The sequence below is a fragment of the Melospiza georgiana genome, chromosome 28 (assembly GCF_028018845.1).
Source record: "Melospiza georgiana isolate bMelGeo1 chromosome 28, bMelGeo1.pri, whole genome shotgun sequence".
Classification (NCBI taxonomy): Eukaryota; Metazoa; Chordata; class Aves; order Passeriformes; family Passerellidae; genus Melospiza; species Melospiza georgiana.
In genome coordinates, this window is record NC_080457.1 from 4,409,306 (window position 1) to 4,421,802 (window position 12,497).

The 12,497-nt window shown below is 54.4% G+C and overlaps 1 protein-coding gene across 1 annotated transcript; it reads right to left on the reverse strand.

Moving 5' to 3' along the window:
- Positions 1-2,676: 2,676 nt before the first annotated feature.
- Positions 2,677-12,415, reverse strand: DCAKD (dephospho-CoA kinase domain containing). Its single transcript, XM_058041661.1, has 5 exons — positions 12,304-12,415; positions 8,659-8,779; positions 6,537-6,740; positions 4,225-4,312; positions 2,677-3,811 (listed from the first exon to the last, which is right to left on the reverse strand). Exons 1-5 carry the CDS (start codon positions 12,397-12,399, stop codon positions 3,526-3,528), a joined length of 795 nt encoding a protein of 264 aa, XP_057897644.1. The 5' UTR covers positions 12,400-12,415; the 3' UTR covers positions 2,677-3,525.
- Positions 12,416-12,497: the final 82 nt, after the last annotated feature.

The window sequence follows — 12,497 nt, forward strand, 5'->3', positions numbered from 1 at the left end:
GGTACAGCAGGGAAGGGGGGCTCCAGGAATGGGGTACAGCAGGGAAGGGGGCTCCAGGAATGAGGTACAGCAGGGAAGGGGGCTCCAGGAATGAGGTACAGCAGGGAGAAGGGGCTCCAGGAATGGGGTACACCAGGGAAGGGGGCACCAAGAATGGGGTAGAGCAGGAAACGGGGTGCTCGGTGAAGGGGGTGCTCCAGGAAAAGGAGGTTTCAGGAATGGGGAATGGATGCTCCGAGGAAGGGGTGCAGAGGAGAGGGGGCACCCCAGGAATGGGGTACACTCGGGGGGAGCTGCTCCGGTTCGGAAGGGGCTGCAGGAGCAGGGGTGCGGCAGGAGGAGGGTCCGTCTGTCACAGCCCCCGCCAGCCGCAGCAGCATCGATCCGGCCGCCAATTTGCACAGTCAAATATTTGGCTTCGCGGCGCGGGGCCGGCTCTGCTCCAGCCGCCCCGGTGGGCGCGGGGCCCGCGGTGACGGTGGCGGCGGCTCCGCGATCGATGGCGGGACGTGCGGGGAGCTGGGGCGGCCTCAACGCGCGGGGCCGGGGCTGGGGCCGAGCTGCAGCACCCGCAACCCTCCATGAGCACCCACAACCCTCCATCACCATCCACGACCCTCCATGAGCACCCACAATCCTCCATGAGCACCCACAACCCTCCATGAGCACCCACAACCCTCCATGAGCATCCACAACCCTCCATGAGCATCCACAACCCTCCATCAGCACCCACAACCCTCCATCAGCACCCGCGACCCTCCATGAGCATCCACAACCCTCCATCAGCACCCAGAACCCTCCATCAGCACCCACGACCCTCCATCAGCACCCACAACTCTCCATCAGCACCCAGGGGCTTTGGGAGCCCACGTGGAGCCCGCTCAGGGGGCAGAACCTGTTCCAGGAGCTCAGGGGCTCAGCCAGGGTGTCCTCCAGGGCCACCTCCATGGTCACTGATGGCCGGTCCAGGGAGCTGAGCCACCTGTCACCGACAGGGGATGGCTGAGGCTTGGCCACACGGCCACTGGTGGCCATGGAGCTCCATCCCTGGAGCACCCCCTTCACAGAGCACCCCCTCTCTGGGGTAACCCCATTCCTGGAGCCCCCTTCTTTGGTGTACCCCATTCCTGGAGCCCCCTTCCCTGGTGTACCCCATTCCTGGAGCCCCCTTTCCCTTCTGTACCCCATTCCTGGAGCCCCCTTCCCTGCTGCACCCCATTCCTGGAGCTCCCTTCCCTGGTGTACCCCATTCCTGGAGCCCCCCCTTCCCTGGTGTACCCCATTCCTGGAGCCCTTCTTCCCTTCTGTACCCCATTCCTGGAGCCCCCTTCCCTGGAGCCCCCCCTTCCTTGGTGTACCCCATTCCTGGAACCCCCCCTTCCCTTCTGTACCCCATTCCTGGAGCCCCCTTTTCCTGCTGTACCCCATTCCTGGAGCACCCCCTTCACAGAGCACTCCTTCCCTGGAGCACCCCCTTTCCTGCTGTATCCCATTGATCAGAGCCCCCCTTACGTGGTGTACCCCATTCCTGGAGCCCCCCTTCCTTGGTGTACCCCAGTCCTGGAGCCCCCTTTTCCTGCTGTACCCCATTCCTGGAGCCCCCCCTTCCCTGGTGTACCCCATTCCTGGAGCCCCCTTCTTTGGTGTACCCCATTCCTGGAGCCCTCTTTCCTGGTGTACCCCATTCCTGGAGCCCCCCTCCCTTGGTGTACCCCCTTCCTCAGAGCACTACTTCCCTGGTGTACCCCATTCCTGGAGCTCCCTTCCCTGGTGTACCCCATTCCTGGATCCCCCCTTCTTTGTGCTTGTCCCCGAGGGGGTTTGGCTGGGGTGTGGGATGTTCAGGAGTGGGGCTGGTGCAATCCTGGGGCAGCTCCCACCGACACAACTCCACAGCCACGCTCCAGAGCCCTTTCCCCGTGGGTGCAGCCCACGCAGGGGGCTCAGCCCAGGCTCCCCCGGCCTCAGCATCCCCCTGGATCCTCTCGCTTTCCCGGCCCCGCTAAACTCGTTAGCGGCGGGTGAACGAACGTCAGCCGGGCGGGAGCGCGGCGCCAAATGCGATTATTCCCCGTCTCGCTCCATCCTCCCACCCCGGGCTCCGTTTATCCGAGGGAGGCGGAACTGGCTCTTATCTCGGCCGAGAAATCTCGCTCCGGCCCTGATTGATGGCTGCCTGCGAGGGATTCCAGCGGCATTGCACAATTAGGGAGCGTTTGGAGCAGGAGGGGTCAGCGCTGGGGTACAGCTAGGGGAGGCTCCCTGGGACCGCACAGGGACCACCGGGGCTCTCCTCTCTCAGGGGAGGATGGAGGTGGAAGAGTGTCTGGCCCCAAAAAGGGGCAGGTGCTGGCTGGGGACACCCTGGGAAGGTCCCTGTGCCTAAAAGATGGCACAGGGGACAGGCAGGACAGGCTCAAGGGCAGGCAGGAGGGTGGGAACACCCTGGAGGATCCCAGGGATCATCATGGTCATGGTGTGGGGACAAGCAGTGGCATTGGGGACAGGGGTACCCCAGAGGGAACAGAGAACCACAGCAGAGCCAGGATCACATCCCAACAAGCCAGACCCACCCCAGAGCCAACACTGAGCCACAGTCCCCCCAAAGGAAGGTCATGATGATCCAAGCAGCTCCTGGAGCAGCTCAGGGATATTTACTGGGAAAAGCAGGAGCAGGCAGCAGCTCTTCCTGCGTGTGCTGAACTTTACAGAGTGCAGCCGTGCCCAGGCATAGGAACAGCCTGGGAAGAGCCACGGGATGTGCAGCAGCTGCTTGCAGTGTTTTATTAAAACAAAAGTGAAGACCCAGCACCCGCCTCGCCCGGGCTCGGCTCTCCCACCAGGGAACTGCTGCCAGAGGAAGCTCAAACAGCAGGAAATGAGTTGGAATGAGGCAGAGCCCTGGTCTCAGCCTGCTCCAGGCTGGATCACAGCCCTGGATCCAAAGCCAAGGGTGACCCTTGAGTGATGGCCACAGAGGCAGAGGGGAGGAGCAGCAAGCTGAGCACCCCATCCCTGTGAATGAGGTGCTGTCCTCCCCCTCACTGATTTAACAGCTTTCCTTTAAATCAACATGAAAGAAGGAAAATCCCAAATCTAAATTTGCATTAAGAGGGCTGAGCTACGGAGAATCACCCCAGGGGACACTGCAGGCCTGAGAAGGCCCCAGCCCTAGGGAGGAGATGGTCCTGGAAGACATTAAAATGAGATTGTACCTGATTAAAGTGGGATTGTCCCAGATTAAAGTGAGATTGTCCCAGATTAAAGTGCCTCAACTCACTGAAGTCCCACAATGGACCCACATGGGAGCGAGGGCATCATCCCACAGGCACAGCTGGTGGGTGAGAACCTGAGCAGGGAGAATGTGCCTGAAAAAACCTCTGGCTGTGTTCACCTTGGGAAGACTGCAAGGAGACGCCTCTGTCTGCATTCAGCTGGCAAAGCTCATTAACAGAGGTGGCCTTTCAGTGCCCTTTTCAAACGGGGAAATTCAGGCCCCCTTCCCTGCCTAAGAGAAAAGGTGAATTAAGAGATGAAATGCCGGATGAGGAGGAACACCAGCCCGCCCAGCCCGGCCACAGCCGTGCCCACGGCCAGCCGCGCCCAGAGGAAATCCAGGGAATCCTCGAGGCGGGTGTGCAGCTGCAGGACCTGCCGGCGAGTGCTCTCCCAGTCCCCGGAGTTGTCGATGACGTGCGTGGCCCACCTGCGCTTCTCCTCCAGGGGCAGCTGCGAGCTGATCCGAGCTTCGGCCTCGGCCACGCCCAGCCCGCTCCTCTTCATCAGCCGCGCCAGCTGAGTCGGGGGGTCACTGCAGGGCGGAGCACGGGGATGAGCTGGGGGTGGGAGGGAGGGAGGGAGGGAGGGAAAGGGGGATCTGCCCTCCTCGGGATAAAGTGGGAATGAGAGAGGTGCCCCCTTGTCATTTCTGGGGGAGCAGCCTGCACTTGGAGCAGCAGAGGCACGGCTGCCTGGGCTGTTCTGAGCATTGACACAATGCCCCAGATGCTGCCCTGATAGAACATGGGCTGTGGAAAGCCCAAGAGCAGTGAATTCCCCTCTATGATGGTGCCAGGGAAGCTCAGGAAGGCCCTCATGCACTACAAAGGGAGATATCACTTCTCTCAACTGCACCAGGGCTGAGGCTGAACCTCCAGAGTGGATGATGGTCCAATCTGAGAGAGGTGGCTTTGTCCCTGTCCTCATGGTTCCCAGAGCACTTACCAATAAACCAGCACTGTGTATTTCATCAGCCTGGTCAGCCCACGGGTCTCGAAGAGCAGAGGGATGTCGAGGATCACGTAGCGGTAACCTGTGGAAATGGAAACATTCCCCAAAGAAAGGAACAGAGTTAACCCCCATTCCCAAATCCCTTCATGCTGCACACACACCATGGCCAGGAAAAGCAAAGCAAGCAGGAGATCTTCAGCTCCATGATCACAGCAGAGCAGAGCCTGCTGGCCCTCCTCCCTCTCACAGGGAGGAAATGGTTTCATTCCAAGTTTCCAGAGGGGAAAAAAAAATAAAAAATCAACCCTAACCTGGCTGCTCCAGAGCAAAGGTGAAACTGCAGAAATATAATGAGGAGCTGAAATGAGGAGCTGAAACGAGAGCAGCAGTGCCTGGCTGGCAGCAGCAGCAGCTGTGTGCTGTGCTGGCCTCTCCTGGGAAGCAGTGCCCACAGCAGGATCTGCTCTCCTCTCCTTCTCTTGTCCAAGACTTCACCAGGCTGCAGCCATCTGAGCCAGCATTTCCCTGCTCAGCTTTCCTCCCTTTATGAGAAGCTTTGGTTAAACAGCTCCATTTTTCCAAGGGGAGCAAGGAAATCTCCACAGACCTCCTGCAGCTGTGACACTGAAATGTGAGGGGAGCCTCCAGGCACAGCCCAGGGGCTGAACTTTCACCAAAACTGGCTGAGTTTGGTTTAAAACCTCTGACAGCACAGGGAGCAGAGCTTCTCACAGCCAATCACTGTTCCCCTGGCTCTCTCCATGCCTCTGCCCTTGGGGAGGTGGGAGATGTTCTGGTGAGTCTGGGGGAGAGGGGAAAGCTCTAAGTCAGGATTTCACTTCCCTGTGTGTCCCCCTGTAATGGGGACATCTCAGGTTTTGTTGGTGTCCCCTCTTTATAATCCCGCTAAAGCTGAGCTGCCCACAGCAAATCTTGACAAAGACATCATCATCCAAGGGGCTTCTCACAGTCAATCACTGTCCCCCTGGTCCTCTCCATGCCTCTGCCCTTGGCCAGTGTTTGGGGAGGTGGGAGATGCCCTGCTCAGTCTGGGGGAAAGCTCTAAGTCAGGATTTCACTTCCCTGTGTGTCTCCCTGTAATGGGGACATCTCAGGTTTTGTTGGTGTCCCCTCTTTATAATCCCTCTAAAACAGAGTTGCCCACAGCAAATCTTGACAAAGACATCATCATCCAAGGAGCTTCTCACAGTCCATCACTGCCCCCCTGGCTCTCTCCATGCCTCTGCCCTTGGGGAGGTGGGAGATGCCCTGCTGAGTCTGGGGGAGAGGACAAAGCTCTAAGTCAGGACTTCACTCCCCTGTGTATCCCCCAGTCATGGGGACATCTCTGGCTGGTGTCCCTTCTTTATAACCCCCCTAAAACTGAGCTGCCCACAGCAAGTGAAGTCTTGACAAAAGACATCATCATCCAAGGAGCCACCACTCCACCGGCACCTCCGCCCTGAGAGGCTGCTCACGCCCTCTGATTCCATCGATCAGAGCTTTCCTTACACAGCCATCCTCAGAGACATCAGCCAGCTATCCCAAATCATTAAATCCTGACTAATGAGGACAAAGCAGCCTGCTGAGGCCACACAGAGCTCTAGCCAAGGGCCAGGACAGCATCCGCCTCCTCAGCCCGCAGCCCCGAGTTCAAGACTCCATCTCTGGCTCCTGGCACTCCTGCCTGTTGCTTCCTTTGTGCTTCCTCCTCCTCCTCCTCCTCACCCCGCAGCAGAGCTCGGCCCCGTGGTGCCCCAGCCTGTTCAGCTCTCTCAGGGCTCTGATAAGCAGCACCAATCCAGACTGACTCTATTAAGGCATCCTTCTGTCTACACGGGGACCTCTGGAACAGCTGCTGATCTTATCTGGCATTTCCCCAGCCCAGCCTGACAGCTGCATTTGTTCCTTTTATCAGGGGGAACGTGGCACTTTGGAAGCCACAGCTGTCAGCCCATCCCTCACCTTATCAACACTCAGAGGGCTCCAGAGCTTGCAGTGAAGCTGGAGCAGGCTGGGGGCAGGGAGGGATGTGTGGCCATTTCAGGATTGTGGCATTATCCAGTGGGGAATCTCAGCAAAGCTGCTCCCAGGCCCTACAGATACACTTGAAACCACAGGGGAAAGCAGTGAAGGGCAGCAGTGAAAGGCAGGAATGAATCAGGAATGAATCCTCCAAACACTGACACCAAAGATCACTGCAGGCAGAGCACAAAGGCTGTCACTCAACGTCCCCTCCCTCCCTCTGTCACCCCTGTCCCTCTCCCCACATTCAAGGGAGCAGGAGCCTGGACAAAGCCTCTTACCAAGCACAAAATACTTCAGGATCTGCTTCAGCATCTCCTTCAGGATCTCAGGGTGGGTGATGGAGTTCAGCAGCCGCCGTTTCTCTGGCTGGGAGAAGATGATGCTTCCCAGAGCCTCGCGGTTTATCTCGCCGTTCTCCAGGAGGATCTCGGTGCCAAAGTGCTGCAGGATCTGCTGATGGGCCTTGGAGTGGGGCTGCACCACTGAGAACATCAAAGAGCTGGGGGTGAGAGGCAGTTTTACAGCTTTACACTTGGTGTTTGCATCAGCAATCACCCTCAGATGGGCTTTGCTCATTCACCACAGAGCTGATGCTCGCCCTGGCAGCACATCTGGCCTGGCACCACATCTGCAGCTGCTGCCAGCCCAAGGTCCCTCATCCCTTTGCAGACATGAATTCAGCACCACAACCCTCGTGGCACTCTGTGCTGCTGCTCAGGGTGACCATTCAGCAGGGAGGACAAGGGGATGGCCACAAGCCAAGGCTGGGGGAGCAGCTGGGCTGAGCCAATTCCCACCAGGATGGAGCAGGGAGATCCTAAAGGAACCAGGACCAGCTGGAAACTTCTGTGGAGATATTCACATGGCTCTGGATGCTGCTGAGGTCTTTTGTTTTTATTATCTTTCACATCAGTCACTAAATTCTTCAGAAAAATGAACAGAAAAAGCTCAATCCCCAACCAGCCCTTGCAGGGGCTCTGATGTTACACGAGTATACAACTTTAAAGCCACCACCACAAAAAAAAAAAAAATCCCCAACAAAAGGGATGAAGCAATAAAACCATAATTAAGCTCCAGCTGAGGGTAACCACAGCGAGGACAGAGCACAGATAATCATCTCTCCCAAATCCAGGAACATTGCCACAGGTTGGAACCTCAGGCCAAGCTCATAAAAGTCTTTAAGAGCAATTTTTTTTTTCTCCTGTGGAAGGCAGTTTCAGGATGGGTGAAATCCATACAGTAAACAAACACATATAAAAAAGGAATTGGTGCAAAATAAAGTGATTGGCAGAAAACTTTCACAGGGTATCTGTAGTGTTTTCCTACTGTCTCTGAGGGCTTTTAGCACCTCCAGCAAATTTCTCCTGCACCTCCAGGGGAATTACAGTGCAATAAAATGTTAAAGCATCACAGCTTTGAGTGGCTACACAGCAAGTTCTTCACCAAACAGAAAAGCCCAGGCATTTCCAAATGACATCATTGTTCAACAGCAGACCCCAAATCCCAAACCTGCTGCATGCAGAAACTCAGAAACCCAGACTGGTCTGGGGGAAAACCTCACCCAGGCCATGGCAGGGACACTTCCCACTATCCCAGGCTGCTCCAAGCCCCATCCAGCCTGACCTGAGACACTTCCAGGGATCCAGGGGCAGCCACAGCTGCTCTGGGCACCCTCTGCTCTCCTCATTACCCTGGTGGGGTGAAGGGATTAACATCTCCCAGGTAATCAGGAAAAACAAGTTCTGCTGTGGTCCTACTGAGTCAACAGAGCTGGGATTTTGGGGTTTTTCTCCAGCCCAAGCAGCACAAGCCTTTTGTTTTTGTTGTTGTTTGGGTTTGTTTTGTTTTGCTGTTGTTTTGGAGTGGTTTTTTTGTTGTTTGGGTTTTTTGTTTGTTTTTTTTTGGGTTTTTGGTTTGGTTTTTGTTGTCGTTTTGGGATTTTTTGTTGTTTGGGGTTTTTTTTCTGAGCACATTAACTCTGTGCTCTGATCTCTCAGTATCACCAGAATAACAACGTGAAGCACAAAGGGACATTCTCTTTCAGCCACCAACATACCCGAGTGACAGGATGGGTGTCCTGGGGCTCAGGGGGTGTGTTGGACTCACCAAGGGATCCCAAAAGGAAACCACATTTCCTTTTGCTTTCAAACCTGGGAATCATCACACTCCAAGGGATGGAAACTCAGAGTACAACATCCCCACGGCGTTTAGTAGGTCACGATCTTCTTTTTTTTTCCTTTATTAAAAATATATCCCCGCTCCAATCCCCTCCCGGGCCAGCTGGGACTGGGAAGCAGGAGGGAAAAAACCTTTTTGCGATGTAGCCAGAGCACCCTCTGCCGTCAGCGATGCCGGTTGTCAGGGGAACCTCACGGAGAGGGAGGAGCGCTGCAAACTCACCCTGCCTGGCGATAACATCGGCATCGATCACGGCACAGCCCAGCTCCCGCAGCACGGCCACCACCGCGCTCTTCCCCGACGCGATGCCACCCGAGAGTCCCACCAGGAACATGGTGAAGAGCTGCAAAACACGCCGGGATATTGTCTCAATTCTGCTCATGCTGAGCACATCAAATATTTAGTCCCAAACGGGCAACGTTGTTCAAAGCTCGTTTTTTTTTTTTTTAATTTTCTCAGGGTGTCACTGAGATAGCAACAGGATTTTGGCAGGCTCTGAGCTGGGTGTTCCACAGGCTGGAATTAATTTTGGATTAAACAATGCTTTTCTGGATGTGGCATTTGAGCCAGCCTTAAGTCCCTCCTGGTTTAGCAATTCCTTCCCCTTTAGCATCTCCACTTATCAAAGCACAGCCCCATCTACAGCACTGCCACTGACACATTTTATGAAAAATCCTTTTTTTTTTTAGGATTTTTCCTCCTGAGAAGCTGAGAGGCCTCGAGAACAAAATGGAAACAATGGTTATCTGCTGCTGTGGAATGCAACAGGTGCATCTGTGATTGGGCTCATGTGGTTGTTGCTAATTAATGGCCAATCACAGTCAGCTGGCTCAGACTCTCTGTCCCAGCCACAAACCTTTGTTATCATTCTTTCTTTTTCTATTCTTAGCCAGCCTTCTGATGAAATCCTTTCTTCTATTCTTTTAGTATAGTTTTAATAGAATATATATCATAAAATAATAAATCAGCCTTCTGAAACATGGAGTCAGATCCTCATCTCTTCCCTCATCCTCAGACCCCTGTGGGCACCATCACAAGCACCCTGAGCATGGAATTATGGAATTTTTTGGATTGGAAGAGATTTTAAAGCCCATCCAACTCCATCTCTTGCTATGGACAGGGATTTCCACTATCCCAGGCTGCTCCAAGCCCTGTCCAACCTGGCCTGGAGCATTTTTAGGGATGGGGCACCCCCAGCTGCTCTGGGCACCCTGTGCCAGGGCCTGCCCACCCTCCCAGGGAAAAATTCCTTCCCAATATCCCATTTCCCCTTTCCCTGTCCCTCCATCTCTTGTCCAAAATCAGGGAGGAATTCCTTCCCAATATCCCATTTCCCCTTGTCCAAAATCTCTCCTGGAGCCCCTTTGGCTCTGGAAGGGGCTCTGAGCTCTCCCTGGCTCCCTCTTTTCTCCAGGGGATCATCCCCAGCTGGATCCAGAGCAGAGGAGCTCCAGCCCTTGATGGATCTCCACGGCCCCGTCTGGATCTGCTCAGAGAAATCAGGAAATTTCTGGCAGGTTTGTTGAGGGTGACACAGGAGCAATAAAAAAGGGCAGAATTCAGAAAATATCTGAGCCAGGACTGGAACAAGGGCAGAATTCAGAAAATATCTGAGCCAGAGACACAGGAGCAGGGAAAAAGGGGCAAAATTCAGAACTGAGCCAGGAGTGGGACACAAAAGCAATAAAAAGGGGCAGAATTCAGACAATTTTTTCCCTGCTCCTGGGTCCCAATCCTGGCTCAGATATTGTCTGAGTTCTGCCCTATCTGAGCCAGGAGTGGGATCCAGGAAAGGTGAAAAAGGGCAGAATTCAGACAAAATCTGAGGCAGGGACACAGGAGCAGGGAAAAAGGGGCAAAATTCAAATCTGAGCCAGGAGTGGGACACAGGAGGGGGTGAAAAGGGCAGAATTCAGAAAATATCTGAGCCAGGACTGGAAAAGGGGCAGAATTCAGACAAAATCTGAGCCAGGAGTGGGATCCAGGAGCAGGAAAAAATTGTCTGAATTCTGCCTTTTTTCCCTGCTCCTGGGTGCCAATCCTGGCTCAGATATTGTCTGAGTTCTGCCCCACCTGAGCCAGGAGTGGGACACAGGAGCAGTGAAAAAAGGGCAGAATTCAGAAAATATCTGAGCCAGGACTGGAAAAAGGGCAGAATTCAGAAAATATCTGAGCCAGGGACACAGGAGCAGGGAAAAAGGGGCAAAATTCAGATCTGAGCCAGGAGTGGAACACAGGAGAAATGAAAAAAGGGGCAGAATTCAGACAAAATCTGAGCCAGGAGTGGGATCCAGGAGCAGGAAAAAATTGTCTGAATTCTGCCTTTTTCCCCTATTCCTGGGTCCCAATCCTGGCTCAGATATTGTCTGAGTTCTGACCAATCTGAGCCAGGAGTGGGACACAGGAACAGGTGAAAAAGGGCAGAATTCAGAAAATATCTGAGCCAGGACTGGAAAAAGGGCAGAATTCAGAAAATACCTGAGCCAGGGACACAGGAGCAGGGAAAAAGGGGCAAAATTCAGATCTGAGCCAGGAGTGGGACACAAAAGCAATAAAAAAAGGGCAGAATTCAGACAATTTTACCCTGCCAGGTACAAACTGCCCAGGGTGCCCCTCAGGACAGCAGGTGGGCACAGAGGATGGCTAGGAACACAACAAAACAGAAAACAACAACAACAACAAAAAAAAAAGATGTTTCAGTCATAATTCACTCCTCAAACAGGAGCCAAATTCACATTTTATGGGGGAGGAAGGGGTGGGCAGGTCCTGTGGCAGAGCTGGAGCAGACACCAGGACAGCAGGTGGGAACATCTTCCCTGTCCCTTCTCTTTTCCTTCTCTTTTCCACACACCAGGCCAGCAGATGGGAACATCTGTTCCCCTGCAGCAACAAGGAAAAACAGAGGGCCAAAATATGAACAGCAAAAGCAGAGGCTGTGGAGGTTTATCTACATCCCAAACAGGACCTGGACCCCACAGTGGTGTCCCAGGTGGTTTGGAGTGACAGAGGAGCTGGTTATTTGTTATTTATTATTTATTTGCCATCCCACCAGGATTTTATCCTCCCACTGCTGCAGCTTGTAGGAGGAGGAGCTGGATCAGTGCAGGGCTCCTGCTTTGTAAAAATACATTTTGTAAAAAATACCCTGAAAACTCTCCTGCCCTTGTAAACAGGGTTTTAACTGCAGTAATTCCAGAGTTCTGGGACTTGCTCCCAAAACCCTGCTATTTCTGTCCCTCCTCCACAGGAATCACTGCAGGGTAGAGCAGCCCTTGGAAGGGTTATCCTGGAAAGCAGGGCCAGGCAGGGATGTTCAGATCTGTCCAAGGGCCTGCACAGATCTCACCCATCAATATTTAACGAGCTCTGCTTTGAACTGCACACGAGGGGAGAGGGCAGCTTGCTCCTGCAGATGTTACTGGCAGGAGCCAGAAGCACTTTCCCCCAAAATACAGCATTTTTTATATATTTGGCCTGTTCCAACTAAACCAGACATGGGGAAAAAACAACACGACCTAAAGAAGAAAATTCGGTGAGCTTTTTGGGGGAGATGCACCCAGAGCACTGAGGAAATGTTTTTTAAAGAATTATGTGCCTAAAAATTCCCGTGTCTCAGTTCCTGGGGGGTTTGAGCACAGCACAAGCTTCCAGCCTCAACCCATCCACTAGGCAGGCACAGGGAGTGGGGATGAAGCTCCAGCACCATCCTCACCCCGCTCTCCTCATCTCTGCTGCGGCTAAGAGGTGTTTGGCTGGAGGAGGCTGCAGCCAAAGGGAAGAATCATCGTTAATTGGCGGGGAAAGAGCCGCCACAAACACCGTGACCGACCCCGCGGGGACCGCCATGGCCGCCGCCCTCACACTCACCCTCCGCCCGGCTTCACCCACGCCGCAGTGTCCCGCGCTCCCATTGGCTGGCGGGCAGCGGAGGCGTCTCTCCCAGCCAATCAGCGCTGCCTTCATTAGACTCGACCCATCCCTCAACCATCCCTCCCATCCCTCACGGGTGGAGACGCGGCGTCAGCGGGGAACGGGTCGCGGCTCTCCGTCCGCCGGGACAT

What these genes read in the sequence shown, in the direction of transcription:
- DCAKD (XM_058041661.1), bottom strand. Translation starts at nt 12,399, where the DNA reads ATGAAGGCAGCGCTGATTGGCTGGGAGAGACGCCTCCGCTGCCCGCCA. An exon ending in CGATGTTATCGCCAGGCAGG is followed by an intron (nt 6,741 to 8,658) that starts GTGAGTTTGCAG and finishes TGATGTTCTCAG; the next exon opens with TGGTGCAGCCCCACTCCAAG. An exon ending in CCTGAAGTATTTTGTGCTTG is followed by an intron (nt 4,313 to 6,536) that starts GTAAGAGGCTTT and finishes CCATTTCCACAG; the next exon opens with GTTACCGCTACGTGATCCTC.